Genomic DNA, 16607 nt, shown 5'->3' with positions numbered 1-16607 from the left:
TGTTCAAAAATGTGTCCAGTCAAGTGCCAGGGTTTTGTCATTTTCACTCAAATTGCAGCCTGCAGAATGCCAATTTCCCCATTGGGGGAAGATTAAAAGCTTTCTGATTCTGATAAAAATGTAAATTGTATTTACTTTGCCATTGGGGCTTGATGGAATCATCATGATATTTGTAGATCAGAATAAAAACAACTTTAACTCACTGACTGCCAGATGATGTGCAAAAATGTACCCACTCCAGTGCCAGGGTTTTTGTCATTTTCACTCAAATTGCAGGACCCACCGAATATTGAGTTTTAGGTCTACATAAATATTCAATCCACCGTAAGAAACCTTAGACTATCTTCTTTCATCAGAAAAAAAGTGTTAATTCCTAAATTATATGAGTCTGGAGTTATCTGAGCTTGAAATGGGGGCATCTGTCCAAAATAAAATGCAATACATACATATTGGTTTAGTCAGCGCTTTAACAACAGCTGAAGCTGCAACAAAGCATTAATATGCAAAAAAAGGGAATGCTTCCCCCTTGTGGAAAAGAAAAAAAAAACATTGCCAGTGTCACGTCCTGCTCGAGGAGTGGTGACAGGACTCGAGGGCCGAAGAAAAATAGTATGGGGTTGGATCTGAAATACACAGTGCAGACGGTAAATCCAAGAAAAGGTTTTTACTGAGACACGCAGGGCGAAACAGGGAGTAAGACAACCGAGTGGACAAACGGGACCGACCTGCGTACTGCTGGGAGACAGGGTAACAACAGATAATACACCGGCGTGGACCGAGCGGGAACGGGTGTCTTTTATAGCCAGAGGGCACAATCAAGAAAATGAGCAACAGGTGAGTGAGTCCGGAGAGCAGGGACGAGAGGGGCACGCTCCTGGCACTAAGGAGGATGTGACAGTGCCCCCCCCCCCTCTCAATGGACGCCCCCTGGCGGCCCACCCGGTTTGGAGGGGTGGGCCGAGTGGAACGCTCGGGTGAGAGATGGACCCACTGACGTTCTTCGGGCCAGTAGCCCTCCCAATCGACCGGGTATTGCAATCCCCTGCCCATGCGCCTTGAGTCCAATATCTCCCGCATTGTGTAGACTGGGTCGCCGTCCACCATCCGGCGGGGGGCGTGTGCCGGAGCTAGGGGGCTGGTCTCACCGGCTTGAGGAGGGATACTTCCCGTTTACGACGATCCGCGATGTGTTGGTTCCGGGATGCTGTGCGCGACAGGGCGGCTTTGGTCTCCTTCCACATGCGATGGGCCTGTCTCAGGTGGTGTTGGATGGACGGGACCTCCACCTGGCCCTCCTGCGTGGGGAACAGCGGCTTCTGATAACCACAGGCGGACGTGAAAGGAGACCGACCTGTGGCTGAGGAGACCAGGGTGTTGTGTGCGTACTCCACCCACGGCAAGTGGAGAGCTCTCGACGCTGGACGGTGGAGGCACACACGCCGGAGAGCCGCTTCCGTCTGGCCATTGGACTGAGGGTGGTAGCCAGACGACAAGCTCGCCGACACCCATAGGGAACGACAGAAACGTTTCCATACCTTGGACACGAACTGCGGTCCCCGGTCCAACACGATGCCCGCCGGAATCCCGTGGAGACGGACGACGGGCCGTCTCGATGGCGGACGGCAACCTGGTTAACTTGGAGAAGCGGTCCACCACAGTGAGGACGACCGTCTTGCCTCGGGAAGGGGGGAGGCCTGTGATGAAGTCCAGGGAGATATGGGACCAGGGTCGGGAGGGGACCGGTAGCGTCTGGAGAAGTCCCGCGGGGGGTTGATGGGAGACCATCCCGCGGGCACAGGCGGGGCATGTCTTCACGTAGTCCGTGACGTCCCTCCTGTACTCCGGCCACCAGAACCGCTGGGCGATGGGATGGATCGTCCTGTTGACCCCCGGGTGACAGGCGACCCTGGAGGCGTGTCCCCAGTGCAGCACCTTGGTGCGTAGAGAGCAGGGGGGACAAATAGGCGATCCACCGGGCAACCCTTGGGGATAGAGTTACCCCCTAGGCCTCCTGAACCTTCTTCTCTACCTCCCACCTCAGGGCGCCCAGGATGTGTTGCGCCGGCATGTTGCGCCGGATGTTGGCGATGACTTCCTCCTTTTCTGCCAGCTCGTGAATGTGAGATAGGGCGTCAGGTTTGGTGTTCTGCGAACCTGGGCAGAAGGTGAGAGTAAAGTTGAAGCGCATGAGAAACTGTGCCCATCGGGCCTGCCGCGAATTGAGTCTCTTGGCGGACCGAATGGCAGCCAGGTTCTTATGATCGGTTAAGACGGTGAAGGGGTGTTTGGCCTGTTCGAGGCAGTGTCTCCACTCCTGCAGCGCCAGGATGACCGCCAGCAGTTCCCGGTTCCCCACATCATAGTTGGCTTCTGCAAGGCTGAGCCGGCGGGAGAAGAAGGCGCATGGATGGAGCTTCTGGTCGACCGGGGAGCGCTGGGATAATACCGGCCCTTTCTTTTCAATAAATAAGAACCCTGCACCGAGCGGAGAACGCGAGGGTCGGATAAGTCCCTCCGCAAGGGAAGAGTCAATATATGTATGCAGGGCTTCTTCTTCCGGGTGTGAAATATGGTAAAGTCAGGTGTCAGGAGTGGTCTCTCCCTGCCGTAGCCGACCGTAGACAGTTAGCGTAGCAGTAGGGGCTCCAACCCTGTATGGTGGGGCCCTCCCACAATATGCAAGGGTCATGGGTGCTGCCAAGGGAGGCCCAGCACGAGTGGCACGGTGCGGGAGGGCATGAGCAGGAATTGATGGTGTTCGACATGGTTACCCGACAGCCGGAGTTTAAGAGGTGCGGTGATGACTAACAGTCGGCCGTCAAGGTCAAGAATCTCTTTAAGGGATTTTGAGGTTCTCGATGTCGCAGCCCAATGTCACTGCCAGTTGGGGGTCGATGAAGCACCCATCCGTCCCCGAATCCACTAGCGCCCCTATCGCCTGGGAGTTGGACGGTCCAATTAATTCGCCATCCAACTCCAACCGTGTAACGGACGCCGTGCTCGCCGCCTCCAATGGTTGCCGTTTAGACGGGGACTTAGGTGCTGGAGGTCTTCGGCGGAGTGTATTGAGTGTGACGAACCCCGGGGTTGGCACGATCGCTCCCCCTCCCCATCTGCATCGACTCGGGGGACCCCTCCTGGCGTCGCGACTGCTCGTTGCCGCCGGGTGTGGTCGTCCGCTGCTTGCTTCTGGGTTCGCTGGGCCGCTGGGTACCTTGCTCCCGCTGCCTCTCCCGGAGGCGATGGTCCAGGCAGATGACTACATCGATCATCTCGCGGAGGGTGGGGCCAGCGTCGCGGGTGGTCAACTCATCTTTGAGAGCGGCGCGCAGTCCGCGACGAAACACTCCTCTCAGCGCTCGATCATTGTAGCCACTCCGGGCAGCCAGGATGCGGAAGGCGATGGAGCAGGCTGGTTATGAAGGCTACCTTGGCCTCATCGCCAACGTAGGCGGAGGGTTGTTGTTCAAAAACCAGCGAGCACTGCATCAGGAACTGAGCACAGCGCCCGGGTTTGCCTGCGTAGCGTGAGGGGTGCGGTAGGGGAAGTTCTCGCCTACGCACGGGAGGGGAGGGAGGGGCCGTCAGGGTGGCGAGGCGTGTCTCAAACTCCTGTAGGCATTGAGCCAGCCTGGACACGGTATGGCGGACCTCCGCGACCGCTTGCGCCAGCTGGCTCAAACGCTCCGCCTGATGGTCTAAGGCGGATATATCTGGCGAGATCCACGGTTGGCCGGTGTATTATGTCACGACCTGCTCGAGGAGTGGTGACAGGACTTGAGGGACGAAGAAAAATAGTAAGGGGTTGGATCCGAAATACACGGTGGAGACGGTAATTTGAAGAAAAGGTTTTTACTGAGTCACCCAGGGCAAAACAGGGAGTAAGACAACCGAGTGGACAAACGGGACCAACCTGCGTCCTGCTGGGAGACAGGGTAACAACAGAGAATACACCGGCGCGGGAACGGGTAGCTTTTATAGCCAGAAGGCACAATCAAGGAAATAAGCAACAGGTGAGTGTGTCCGGAGAACAGAGAGGGGAGGGGCGTGCTCCTGGCGATAAGGAGGATGAGGATAAATTCGGAAATGTCGCTGCACGTCAACATTTCAATTCCCGAATGAATTCGGGAATGGCAGCGAATGACTTAATCACGACTTGATTTTTGATGTTGCAAGTCTGAATATTAAAAAAATGCCATGACAACAATTTTTGATTCTTGTTATATTGCGACTGCACGTTTTTGTTCTGCAGATAAGGGGGCGAAGGATCACCACGGCAATGTGAGTACCACCAATATTTTGAAGCGTGAAGGTTGCACTGTGACATGCACATATGTGACTTCCTGCCGCCTCTGGTCAATTCTGTCCTTTTCTGTTTTTTCCTTCAGTAGGCGTAAATTGGATAACTTTGGACGAGTGCTTTTGTGGTAGACCAATTACAGTGATACCTCAGCTTACGAATTTAATTGGTTCACAAAAAGTGAAAAGTTCATCTGCCAAACATTTATTTCCCATAAGAAACCATTTAAATGAGAATAATCCATTCCCAGATCCCCATAAAACCGATATTTCTATGAAATAAGCCTTAAAGCCTATAATAAATGTGCTATCGAATTGTAATGAAAGAAACAAACTGTACTGTAAAATAAATTTGTTTTGTTTACCTTTGTGATGGTAGTTGTCTATGGATGACAAATTTCCAGGTTGCTTTTAGATGAGATCTGAGTGAAGTTGCCGTGCTTTCTCGGCGATAATACCCTCACTCACACTGTCTCCTGCTAGCTGCTTTTCATTCAGGTTTTTCAACCTATTCTATTGCCTGAGACCATTGCTTAGACAACACAGAAACACCTAGCTTCCTTGTTGGATGTTATTAGGATGGTAGCAATGGTACTGGGACTTCTTCTTCTCAACCATAATTTTCTTTTGTGTCCTCTTCGGCCTTTCGGGGTCTTTTTAGCAAAAGTACTCCACTCGATAACAAACCACGTCTGCACTCAAAGAAAGGAGGTGGTGAAAACTAGTCCGGCAGCCACCGTGGCGCTGTACGACCGTGTGGTTTGGTGTTCTTCCACCGAAAACTAGTTCGTCAGCCAAGACTATATGCTCGCGAATTTAATGTTCGTGTGGCAAAAAGTTCCTGAGCTAAAGCGTTCGTAAGCTGAGGTATCACTGTACTGTCTTCTCTCCGTTTTTTTTTTGTTTGTTTGTTTTTGTCTCTGAACGCGTGCCGTCTGATTGTTTGAGGCCGTGTGCATGACCATTTTCTGTCTTTTGGGTTTTGTGGATGCATGTGTTGTTGATGGGGTTGTGGTGGTGGCGGCGGAGGCGGTGGCATCCCATCAGGTTTCAGTGCCCGTATCGCCTCAGGCCAGACGGGCTGACCGCTGGTCCTGGGACCCGGACCAGGAGCAAAAGCGACAGGAAAGATGGCAGCAAGAGCAGGAGCGCCTGCTGCAGGTACTTGGTGGCGAGGCTAGGCATGGCGCATGAGGTCACCTCCAGCGCTTCCAGGATTCTCTCCCCTGGTTTATTTTTATTATTTGCAAGGGTTCCCATCAAAAGAACGATACTTTACCGGCGTTGTGGTCCCCTTATACTCTTTCAGAATAGGATTTCATTGACTTCGAATAAATGATACTTTTAGTCATTTTCATGTTTGTTAGAAAGACCTTGTTTGTATACAGATAAATGGATAGATGGAGAGAGACCCACATAGAGAGAGAGAGAGAGATAGAAAGTGAGAGAGATAGACAGAGAGACAAAGAGAGACAGATGATATATAGAGAGAGACAGATAGACCGAAAGGGAGACAAAGAGACAGACAGAGCGAGACAGACAGAGAGAGACAAAGTGAGAGCGATGGAGAGAGCCAGACAGATGATATATTTAGAGAGGTAGACATAGAAACAGACAGGGAGCCATAGAGAGAGAGACAGACAGGAAGACATGCAGAGACAAATAGGGATGGAGACAGACAGACAGACAGGGAGACATAAAGAGACAGCGAGAGAGACAGGGAGAGAGATGCATTGCTTAAATTGAATTTGAAGTTGATGATAACAATAAGAAATAGGACTATTCTGTGCAAATAAAATGCAAAACTAATTTCCCCATGAATTATATATACGTAGTGGTGTTAATTACCGTACATGCTGTATTTATTTATTTTTTTTATTTTTGTGTGTGTGACATCATGCTGCACATGATTGAAGTCAGTCATTTCTTTCATAGTCGATCGATGCCTGAATAGCTCGCAGCCATTTTGTTTTATGATCAGAGCGTTTATTCATCACATTGGCTCATGTCCCGCTGCCACCACTAGAGGGACACGTTGTGCAGCGCAAAGCACTGTGTCACAGTTTGTGCTCAAGGGATGCTGCTTCCTTCATTGCGTCTCCTGTCATCCTCTGTTCAATGAGAACGCATTCTGAAATTGGATGGATGGACGGACGGATGTGCCGATGTGCGTGCATCACGTTACAGTTGCGTTTCACCTGCAATTGTTCATCCTGCACTGTGATCGTCGTTGGGCTTCCAGTGCAAGTCTGAATAGGAAAAAAAGTAATTACAAAGATCATAATGCACCAAAAATGCTCTCTCAAATTCACCAGACAGCCATCTTGAGTAAATTCATGAATTAACAACTGGCAGGATTTAATCTACAACCGATTATTTTGTTACGGATAGTGGCGTTTTTAGATGGTTGAGTAACCTGACATGTTTCGGCCTATACTTCCATCGTCATCAGAGTGCCATGGATGTTGTAGTGATGCACCTTTTTCAGCTGATGTTGCTATGAGGGCGTAGCTGACATGACCCTAACCCGAACACATACCTAACCCTGACCCTAACCCAACCGAACCCTGGCCCTAACCTAACCCTAACCCGACCCTAACCTGACCCCAACTTGACCCTAACCCTAACCTAACCCTCACCCTGACCCTTGCTATGAGGTAAGGGTCAGGTAATTGAACCACCTAAAAACGCCACTGTAATAAAAGAACCTGTTGTGAATTAGATAATGAGACAGTATGAACTTAATGCAACTAACTGCCAGTATGAATCAAAATTTAGCATTTTTCAGGGTTGATGTGGGCCTGAAGGCTTTAATTGCCCTTTAAAATGAATAAACTGTAATTTCTCACACTATTATAGTGTGTCCAATATCTTCATTGAAGCCTGTAGGCACCCTGTTTATGATCTTTGTAAAATGTAAAAGCTTGGCCAAAACAAACATGCGGATCAAACCTCTAAAGATGGAGGACACTGATTTGCTGTGGTGACCCCTTGAAAGGAAAAGCCGAAAGGAAAAGAAGAGGTAAAATGTTTTTTTAACAGCGATCTTGGAAAACTACTTGCATGTCAAGCTCTCGCCTGCTTCTCCATTTTTCTTGTTCTTCTTTTTTTGCCTTCACTCCTGACAAGCCCATCATTGATGATCTCTAAATCAGTTTTTCCACGTTTCCGACGTATAAATTGCAATATCTTGTCTGGTTTTCCGGTTTGTGTATCTTTGTGGTACGTTGCCGTGCTAACGCAGGAAAAGTACCAGCGGGAGCAGGAGAAGCTCAAGGAAGAGTGGGAGAAGGCCCAGAGGGAGATTGCCCTGGAGGAGAGGCGCTACCATGAGGAGGTGCCGGCGAATCTCAACATTGATGATTTGTATTCATACCGGCTTTTTACGGATAAAAAAAATACATTTGAGTGTCGGGTGTTATAACACTTAATCTCTTTCTGATGTCAGGGAAGAAATAGCATCAGCCAAGATTTATACATCTATATTGGCATATAGATCCCTTCTAAATTGATTTGATTTAAGATACTGTATTTTCCGGTGTATAAGGCGCACCTAAAAGCCTTGATTTTCTTCCAAACATGACCCTGCGCTTTATACGCAGGTGTGCCTTATATGTGACGTCATATTGCGCCACAACAGGTCTCGCAACGACTCAGCAGCCAGCAACTCCATTTCACCCTCCAATAGAAGTAGTGCATAACCCCTGCCTCTACTATAGCGCCTTATCAGGTGGCATGCCTTACATTCGGAAAACTTTTATGTATTCTTCTTTTCCTTTTGGCTTTTCCTTTCAGGGGTCGCCACAGCGAATCAATGTCCTCCATCTATCCCGGTTTTTTGCATCCTCTTCTCTCACACCAGGTACCTTCATATCCTCTTTGACCACATCCATAAACCTCGTCTCGGTCTCCTGACTGGCAGTTCAAGGCTGAGCATCCTTCTCCCGATATAGTCACTCTCTCTCCTCTGGACATGTCCAAACCATCTCAGTCTGGCCTCTCTGACTTTCTCTCCAAAGCCTGTAATATGAGTTGTCTCTCTAATGTACTCATTCCTGATTCTATGCAACCTGATCACTCCCAAAGAAAACCTCAACATCTTCAGCTCTGCTACCTCCAGCTCTGCTTCCTGTCTTTTCTTCAGTGGCACTGTCTCCAGTCCAAACATCATGACTGGTCTCACCACTGTTTTATACACTTTTCCTTTCTTCCTAGCTGAAACCCTTCTATCACACATCACACCTGACATTTTTCTCCAGCCGCTCCAGCCTGCCTGGACACGCTTCTTCACCTCTTTTCCACACTCTCCATTGCTCTGGACAGTTGACCCCAAGTACTTAAAATCCTCCACCTTCTTTATCTCTTCACCCTGTAGCATCACTCTTGCACTTGGATCCCTCTCATTCCGTCTTGCTGTGACTGATCTTCATTCCTCTCCTTTCCAGGGCATATCTCCACATATCTAGTTTCTCCGCCAAATGTTCCCTGTTCTCGCGACAAATCACTGTCATCTGCAAACATCATGGTCCAAGGAGATTCTTGTCTCACATCGTCTGTCAACCTGTCCATCACCATAGCAAACAAGAAGGGGCTCAGAGCTGACCCCTGGTGGAGTCCCACCTCCACCTTGAATTCCTCAGTCACACCGACAGCACATCTCACAACTGTCTTACAGTCATGATACATGTCTTGCACCGCTCTGACATACTTTTCCGTCACTCCAGACTTCCCCATGCAATGCCTCAGCTCTTCTCGGGGCACCCTGTCGTACGCTTTCTCCAGATCTACAAAGACACAATGCAATTCCTTCTGACCTTCTCTGTACTTCTCTATCAGCATTCTTAAAGCAAACACTGCATATGTCGTACTCTTTTTTGGCATGAAGCCATACTGCTGCTCACAAATGTTCACTTCTGCTCTTAGTCTAGCTTCAACTACTCTTTCCCAGAGTTTCATTGTATGGCTCATCAACTTTATTCCTCTGTAGTTAGTACAACTCTGCACATCTCCTTTGTTCTTAAAAATGGGCATGAGTACACTTCGTCTCCATTCTTCAGGCATCTGTTCACCATCTAAGATCTTGTTGAATAACCCGGTCAGGAACACCACCCCCACCTCTCCAAGACGCTTCCATACCTCGATTGGTAAATCATCAGGCCCGAGTGCCTTTCCCCCCTTCATCCTCTTCAGCGCCCTCCTCACTTCATCCTTGCTAATGTTTGCTATGTCTTGGTCCACAACAGTCACGTCTTGTACTCTTTGTTCCTTCTCATTTTCCTCATTCATAAATTCTTCAAAGTACTCTTTCCATCTTGCCAGCATACTACTGGCACCTGTTAATACATTGCCATCTATATCCTTAATCACCCGAACCTGCTGCAAGTCCTTACCATCTTTGTCTTTCTGTCTCGCCAGTCTGTAAAGATCAGTCTCACCTTCCTTACTGTCTAGCCGAGCATACAAGTCATCATAGGCCTCTTGTTTGGCCTTTGCCACCTTTACTTTAACCGTGCGCTGCATCTCACAGCACACCACCAACCTATGCTGTCTGGCTACACTCTCACCAACCACTACTTTGCAGTCACAGTCCTTTAGATGGCGTCGTTGACACAAAATGTAGTCTACCTGTGTACTTCTGCCTCCACTCTTATAGGTCACCCTATGTTCCTGTCTCTTCTGAAAGTATTCATAATAGCCATTTCCATTCTCTTAGCAAAGTCAACCACCATCTGTCCTTCGGCGTTCCTCATCTGGAGTCCAAACCTATCCATCACCTCCTCATCATCTTTGTTTCCTGCGCCAACATGTCCATTGAAGTCTCCACCAATTACAACCCTCTCACTTCTCGTGATGTTCTGTATGACTTCATCATTCATCATTCATTTGCTGCTGTGAAATGTAAATTTCTCCACTGTGAGACTAATAAAGGCATATCCAATCCAATCAAAGTCCAACCAAAATGTCTCCTTCTCCGCCAGCTCACATCCTACTTGTGGGGCATACCCACAAACAACATTGAGCATCACACCTTCAATTTCTAGCTTCAGACTTGTCACATCTCGCTGCCATCCGGGGCGCGCCCCGCCCCTCCTGTCACCTCCTCCGACATTCTTGGGAGACGGCCCCTCCAATCATCATTCACCTGGGTTCCCACAGCTGATTGTCATTCACTGATTGTGCCTTCTGCCTATATCTGTCTGCCGCTCACTACCGTCTTCTGTCGGAGTATTCTTGGTCATTGCCATTTCCACGTCCGTGTTGCCAGGTCTGCTATCATTCAGTTATCTTCCTTCACTCATCCCTGTTTGTTATTATTTGATGCTGTTTCCAGTAAAGACTCTTTATCCACCCAAGCCTGTCACGCCGTGTATTTCGGGTCCTTCCCTAACACCAAAAGTCCGTCGCTCGAGGTCTGCCTCCTAGCACTCGAGCGATCGTCACACAATACTCCGACCACCCATGGACCCCGCCGGCGTTGACAGGTATTTTACCGCCCTTGTACAAGAGGCGGAGCGTTCGAGCCAGCTGGCCCAGGCGATTGAGGAAATGCGCCACGCCACTACCTCGCTGGCTCAACGCCTCAAGGAGATGGAAAAGAGCATCGCCACCCTCTCTGTTCCTCCCCCCCCGCCCGTGGGCAGGCGCACGCCCCCGCTACCCCAACCCTCACGCTACGCAGGCGAAACCGAGCGCTGCGCTCAATTCCTAATGCAGTGTGCGCTCGTGTTTGAACAACATCCTGACGCCTACGTTAGCGATAAGGCTAAGGTAGCCTTCATCACCAGCCTGCTCGCGGGTGAAGCCGAATCATGGGTGCTGGCGGTACGAGAGTCCCGACCGGAGCTGTGCGCCTCGTATCCGGACTTCGTAGCCGAGATTCGCCGGGTGTTTCACCATCCAGTGACAGAGGTCGAGGCGGAAGGGAGAATCCTCGACTGCGTCCAAGGGGCCCGTTCGGCCGCAGAATACTCCGTCGCTTTCCGGATCCAGGCCGCTGGCAGCGGCTACGGCGACCGAGCGTTGAGGGGGGTGTTTCGTCGCGGCTTGAATTCCGACCTAAAGGATGAGTTGGCTACCCGCGACGCCGGCACCACCTTCGACGACCTCGTCGGGATTGTCATCGGCTTGGATCAGCGTCTTCGAGAGCGGCGAAAGGAGCTGAGCGACCGACGGCCCGAGGTACCCCGAAGCCGACCCCGGTCGACCACACCCGGCAGCGACCGCGCGCAGCCCCAGGAGGGACTCTGTGAACCGATGGTTATAGGGGGGGGAGACGACCGCTCCAACCCGAGGGCTCGTCGCACCCGAGGCCCCCAGCCTAGGACCCACGGCCAATGTAAGTCCCCGCCGAAACGGAATCCGTTGGGGGCTAAGTCCACGACACGAGTCACACGGTTGGAGCTGGAGAGTGAACTATTTGGCCCCTCCAGCTCCCAAAGAGTGCGGGCACTAGTGGACTCGGGGGCCGACGGGTGCATTATCGACCCCCACCTGGCCGACCTGCTGGGCTGCCGACTTTTAGATCTCCTTCCCCCTAAGGAGATCGTCGACCTGGATGGCCGATTATTAGCCCGGGTCACCCACCTCACAGCCCCACTTAAGCTCCGAGTGGCAGGCAACCATGTGGAGCACCGCCAATTTCTTGTTATGCCCTCCCGGAACGCGCCATTGGTCTTGGGTCTCCCCTGGCTCAAGGCCCATGACCCATCCATTTCTTGGGAGGGCCCCACCATTCAGGGCTGGAGCCCCTACTGCTACGCTAACTGCCTGCGGTCGGCTACGGCAGGGCGTAACCCCTCCCGCGGTGGCCCGCCCGAGGCCATCTGCCTCAAAGGCGTGCCACATTGCTACCACGACCTGCGGGAGGTGTTCAGCAAAGACAACGCCCAATCCCTGCCGCCCCACCGACCGTATGACTGTGCTATAGACTTGCAGCCAGGGGCTCCATTACCGGACTCCAGACTTTACCATATTTCTCAACCGGAACGGGAAGCCCTGAGCACTTACATAGACTCCTCTCTAGCGGCAGGACTCATTCGGCCGTCGCGTTCCTCGCTGGGCGCAGGGTTTTTCTTTATCGACAAGAAGGACGGATCCCTGCGCCCATGCGTTGACTACCGGGGCCTGAACGACATCACCATCCGCAACAAATACCCTCTCCCCCTCATGGATTCGGCCTTTGCGCCCCTTCAGTCCGCCACCATTTTTTCTAAATTAGATCTTCGCAGCGCCTACCATTTGGTCCGAATCCGTGAGGGGGATGAATGGAAAACAGCCTTCAAGACGCCTTTAGGGCACTTTGAATACCTGGTGATGCCGTTCGGGCTCACGAACGCGCCTGCCGTATTCCAGAATTTAATTAATGATGTGCTCAGGGACTTCCTCAATGTTTTTGTTTTTGTGTACCTCGATGACATTCTTATTTTTTCTCGCTCTGCAGAAGAACACCGGCAACACGTCCGACGGGTCCTGGCGCGGCTCCTGCAAAACCGGCTCTATGTGAAGGCAGAGAAGTGTGACTTCCATGTCCGCTCTCTGTCGTTCCTGGGGTTTGTGGTGGAGCAGGGGCAGCTCAGGGCCGACCCCGCCAAAACCAAGGCGGTGGTGGAATGGCCGATCCCAAAGACGCGCAAGCAGCTTCAGCGGTTTTTGGGGTTTGCCAACTTCTACCGCCGCTTCATTCGCGGGTATAGTCAGAAGGCACTCCCCCTCACTAACCTCACGTCCACCAAGCTCCCTTTCAGGTGGACTCCCGATGCTGAGGGGGCTTTCAACCGCCTCCGTCGTGCCTTCACCAACCCCCCCGTTCTGCGTCATCCCGACCCGGATCTTCCGTTCACGGTCGAGGTTGACGCATCCGAGTCCGGAGTAGGGGCCGTCCTTTCCCAGCGCTCTCCCACCGACCAGAAGCTACGCCCCTGCGCCTTCTTCTCCCGCCGGCTCAGCCCCGCCGAAGCCAATTACGACGTCGGCAATCGGGAACTGCTGGCGGTCGTCCTGGCCCTGCAGGAATGGAGACACTGGCTTGAGGGAGCTAAACACCCCTTCACCGTCTACACGGATCACAAGAACCTGGCGGCCATCCGGTCGGCCAAGAGACTTAACTCACGGCAGGCCCGATGGTCACTCTTCCTCACCCGTTTTGACTTTTCTCTCACCTACTGCCCAGGGTCACAGAACACCAAGCCCGACGCCCTATCCCGTATCCATGAGCCGGCAGAAAGGGAGGAGACTACCACCAACATCCTGCCGGCCCAGCGCATCCTGGGCGCCCTGAGGTGGGAGGTTGAGAGAAAAGTCCAACAAGTCCAGGGAACCACCACCATCCCCAGGGGCTGTCCCAAGGATCGCCTGTTCGTCCCCCCCCCCCCCCTACGCACCGAGGTGCTCATCTGGGGGCACACATCTAAGATAGCTTGCCACCCGGGGGTCAACAGGACGATCCAACTCATCGCCCAACGGTTCTGGTGGCCGGGGTTTAGGAGGGACATCACCCTCTTCGTGAAGGCCTGCCCGACCTGCGCCCGTGGAAAGGCCTCCCACCAGCCCCCGGCCGGACTCCTCCAGCCCCTACCGGTTCCGTCCAGACCCTGGTCCCACATCTCCGTCGACTTCGTGACAGGCCTCCCCCCCTCCCGTGGCAAGACGGTCGTCCTCACCGTAGTGGACCGATTCTCCAAGTCGGCCCACTTCGTTCCGTTAACCAGGTTGCCGTCTGCCACCGAGACGGCTCAACTCCTGGTTAACCACGTCGTCCGTCTCCACGGGATTCCGACTAACATCGTGTCGGATCGGGGACCGCAGTTCGTGTCCAAGGTATGGAAGCGTTTCTGTCGGTCCCTAGGGGCATCGGCGAGCCTGTCGTCTGGGTACCACCCCCAGACCAACGGACAGACGGAGAGGAAGAACCAGGACCTGGAGGCGGCCCTCCGGTGCGTGTGCCTCCACAACCCGGCGTCGTGGGCCCTGCACCTACCCTGGGTGGAGTACGCCCACAACTCCCTGGTCTCCGCAGCCACAGGTCGGTCCCCATTCATGTCCGCCTGTGGCTATCAGCCGCCCTTATTTCCCACACAGGAAGGCCAGGTGGAGGTCCCGTCTATCGACCATCACCTCAGACGGGCCCACAGAGTCTGGAAGGAGACCAGGGACGCCCTGTCACGCACCGCATCCCGGAACCGGCGGGTGGCAGACCGCCATCGACGGCAAGCACCCAGCTACCAGGTCGGGCAGGAGGTCTGGCTATCTACGAAGGACCTTCGGCTGGCAGGGTCCTCGGCCAAGCTGGGCCCACGCTTCACGGGTCCCTTCCCCATCGAGGCCATCCTCAGCCCGGTCTCGGTGAGGCTCCGGCTACCACCCACCATGCGGATCCACCCCGTGTTTCATGTTTCCCTCCTCAAGCCAGTGGAGACCAGCCCCTTAGCCCCCACGCCCGCCCCCCCACCTCCCCCCCGGATATTGGACGACGGACCAGTCTACACCGTGCGGGAGATACTGGACTCCAGGCGCAGGGGCAGAGGAGTGCAGTACCTGGTCGACTGGGAGGGCTATGGACCTGAGGAACGTCAATGGGTCCCACGGGCCTGGATCCTCGACCCATCCCTCACCCGGGCCTTCCATGCGGCTCACCCATCCAAACCTGGGGGGCCGCCGAGAGGCGTCCCTTGAGGGGGGGGCACTGTCACATCTCGCTGCCATCCGGGGCGCGCCCCGCCCCTCCTGTCACCTCCTCCGACATTCTTGGGAGACGGCCCCTCCAATCATCATTCACCTGGGTTCCCACAGCTGATTGTCATTCACTGATTGTGCCTTCTGCCTATATCTGTCTGCCGCTCACTACCGTCTTCTGTCGGAGTATTCTTGGTCATTGCCATTTCCACGTCCGTGTTGCCAGGTCTGCTATCATTCAGTTATCTTCCTTCACTCATCCCTGTTTGTTATTATTTGATGCTGTTTCCAGTAAAGACTCTTTATCCACCCAAGCCTGTCACGCCGTGTATTTCGGGTCCTTCCCTAACACCAAAAGTCCGTCGCTCGAGGTCTGCCTCCTAGCACTCGAGCGATCGTCACAAGACTCATCATTCTATCTGATACTCTTTTTACTTCTAGAACATTCCTAACAAACTCCTCTTTTAAGATAACCCCAACTCCATTTCTCTTTCTGTATTCACCATGATAGAACAACTTAATTTGTATGTTTGTAATAATTCCACCTGGTCTCCTGGACACACAGTATGTCTACCTTCTTTCTCTGCATCATGTCAACCAGCTCTCTACCTTTACCTGTCATTGTTCCTACATTCAAAGTACATTCCATTTCTCTCTTTTCCTCCGGGCACACCTCCCTCCTCTCCTTCTTCGACCAACAGTAGTTCATTTTCCACTGGCACCCTGAAGGTCAACAGTACCAATGGCGGCCATTGTTAACCCGGGCCTCGACCGATCCGGTATGGGATTCATAGGTTTGATTCGCATATTTGTTATGGCAAAAAAATTTACGTCGGATGCCCTGCCTGACACAACCCTCTGTATTTATCCGGGCTTGGGACCGGCACAATAAGACACTGGTTTGTGCCCCCTTGTGGCTACATTGGAAAACTTTTATGTATTGAAATATGATATTTGGAACTATTTTCATTCATTGAAGGTGAGTCTGACACTCCAGTGTGCCTTATATATGGAAAAAGTTTGAAAATACACCATTCATTGGGGGTGCGCCTTATACTCCGGTGCGCCTTATACTCCGGTGTACCTTATACACCGCGAAATATGGTACTCATTTGGGGTGGTCGTGACCAACCTCTCCTACCCATACGTCTGTGTAAGCTCTCAGTCGTACAGGAGTGGTCCATCGATGAGAAGGTTTCTTCAGCCGTCATCTGTACAAATTTGAAGGTTTCGGACATTTCGCCTCCTATCCAAGAGGCTTTGTCAGCGAACAAAAGTCTGACTGGTCGTATCGGCCCTATTTATATATCCCTAATGTCCAGACATGGCGGTGCCGGACACAGCTATGATAGGTCCCTACTCACCCTCCAGCATAGGGCTAAACTAATACCAACTAGCATTGAAGGTAGAGAAAAGGAGTCAAAACATATCAGGAGTGCACTCACTAACTGTGGGTACCCTCAGTGGTCATTCAACAAATGTCAGAAAGAAAGAATAGGGGATGAAACCAAAAATTCTCAAGATACAAAAAGGAGAGGAGTAGCAGTACCTTACATTGCAGGAGTTTTCTGAAAAATTACAGAGTCCTTTGGCAACACAAAATTCCTACTTATTTCAAACCGATAAACACGTTAAGG

General features: G+C 52.1%; 1 protein-coding gene across 13 annotated transcripts in view; it reads left to right on the top strand.

Annotated features, from left to right (window-relative positions):
- LOC148902477 (LIM and calponin homology domains-containing protein 1-like) overlaps positions 1-16607 on the top strand; it is a 196247-nt gene that overhangs the window by 147338 nt on the left and 32302 nt on the right. For 8 of the 13 annotated variants that reach the window (XM_088991062.1, XM_088991063.1, XM_088991061.1 and 5 more), the window contains 3 exons: positions 4253-4281; positions 5329-5460; positions 7544-7636. In XM_088991062.1, coding sequence (XP_088847188.1) covers positions 4253-4281; positions 5329-5460; positions 7544-7636 — 254 coding nt within the window. The remainder of the gene's footprint in view (positions 1-4252; positions 4282-5328; positions 5461-7543; positions 7637-16607) is intronic. The other 5 variants (XM_088991066.1, XM_088991065.1, XM_088991071.1 and 2 more) reach the window with 3 other exon arrangements.

Source organism: Hippocampus bargibanti, linkage group LG02 (assembly GCF_051943395.1).
Source record: "Hippocampus bargibanti isolate YZ-2025 linkage group LG02, ASM5194339v1, whole genome shotgun sequence".
In the NCBI taxonomy this organism is placed as follows: domain Eukaryota; kingdom Metazoa; phylum Chordata; class Actinopteri; order Syngnathiformes; family Syngnathidae; genus Hippocampus; species Hippocampus bargibanti.
Note: the sequence above shows the minus strand (reverse complement) of the source record. Positions and strands in the feature narration are given on the sequence as shown.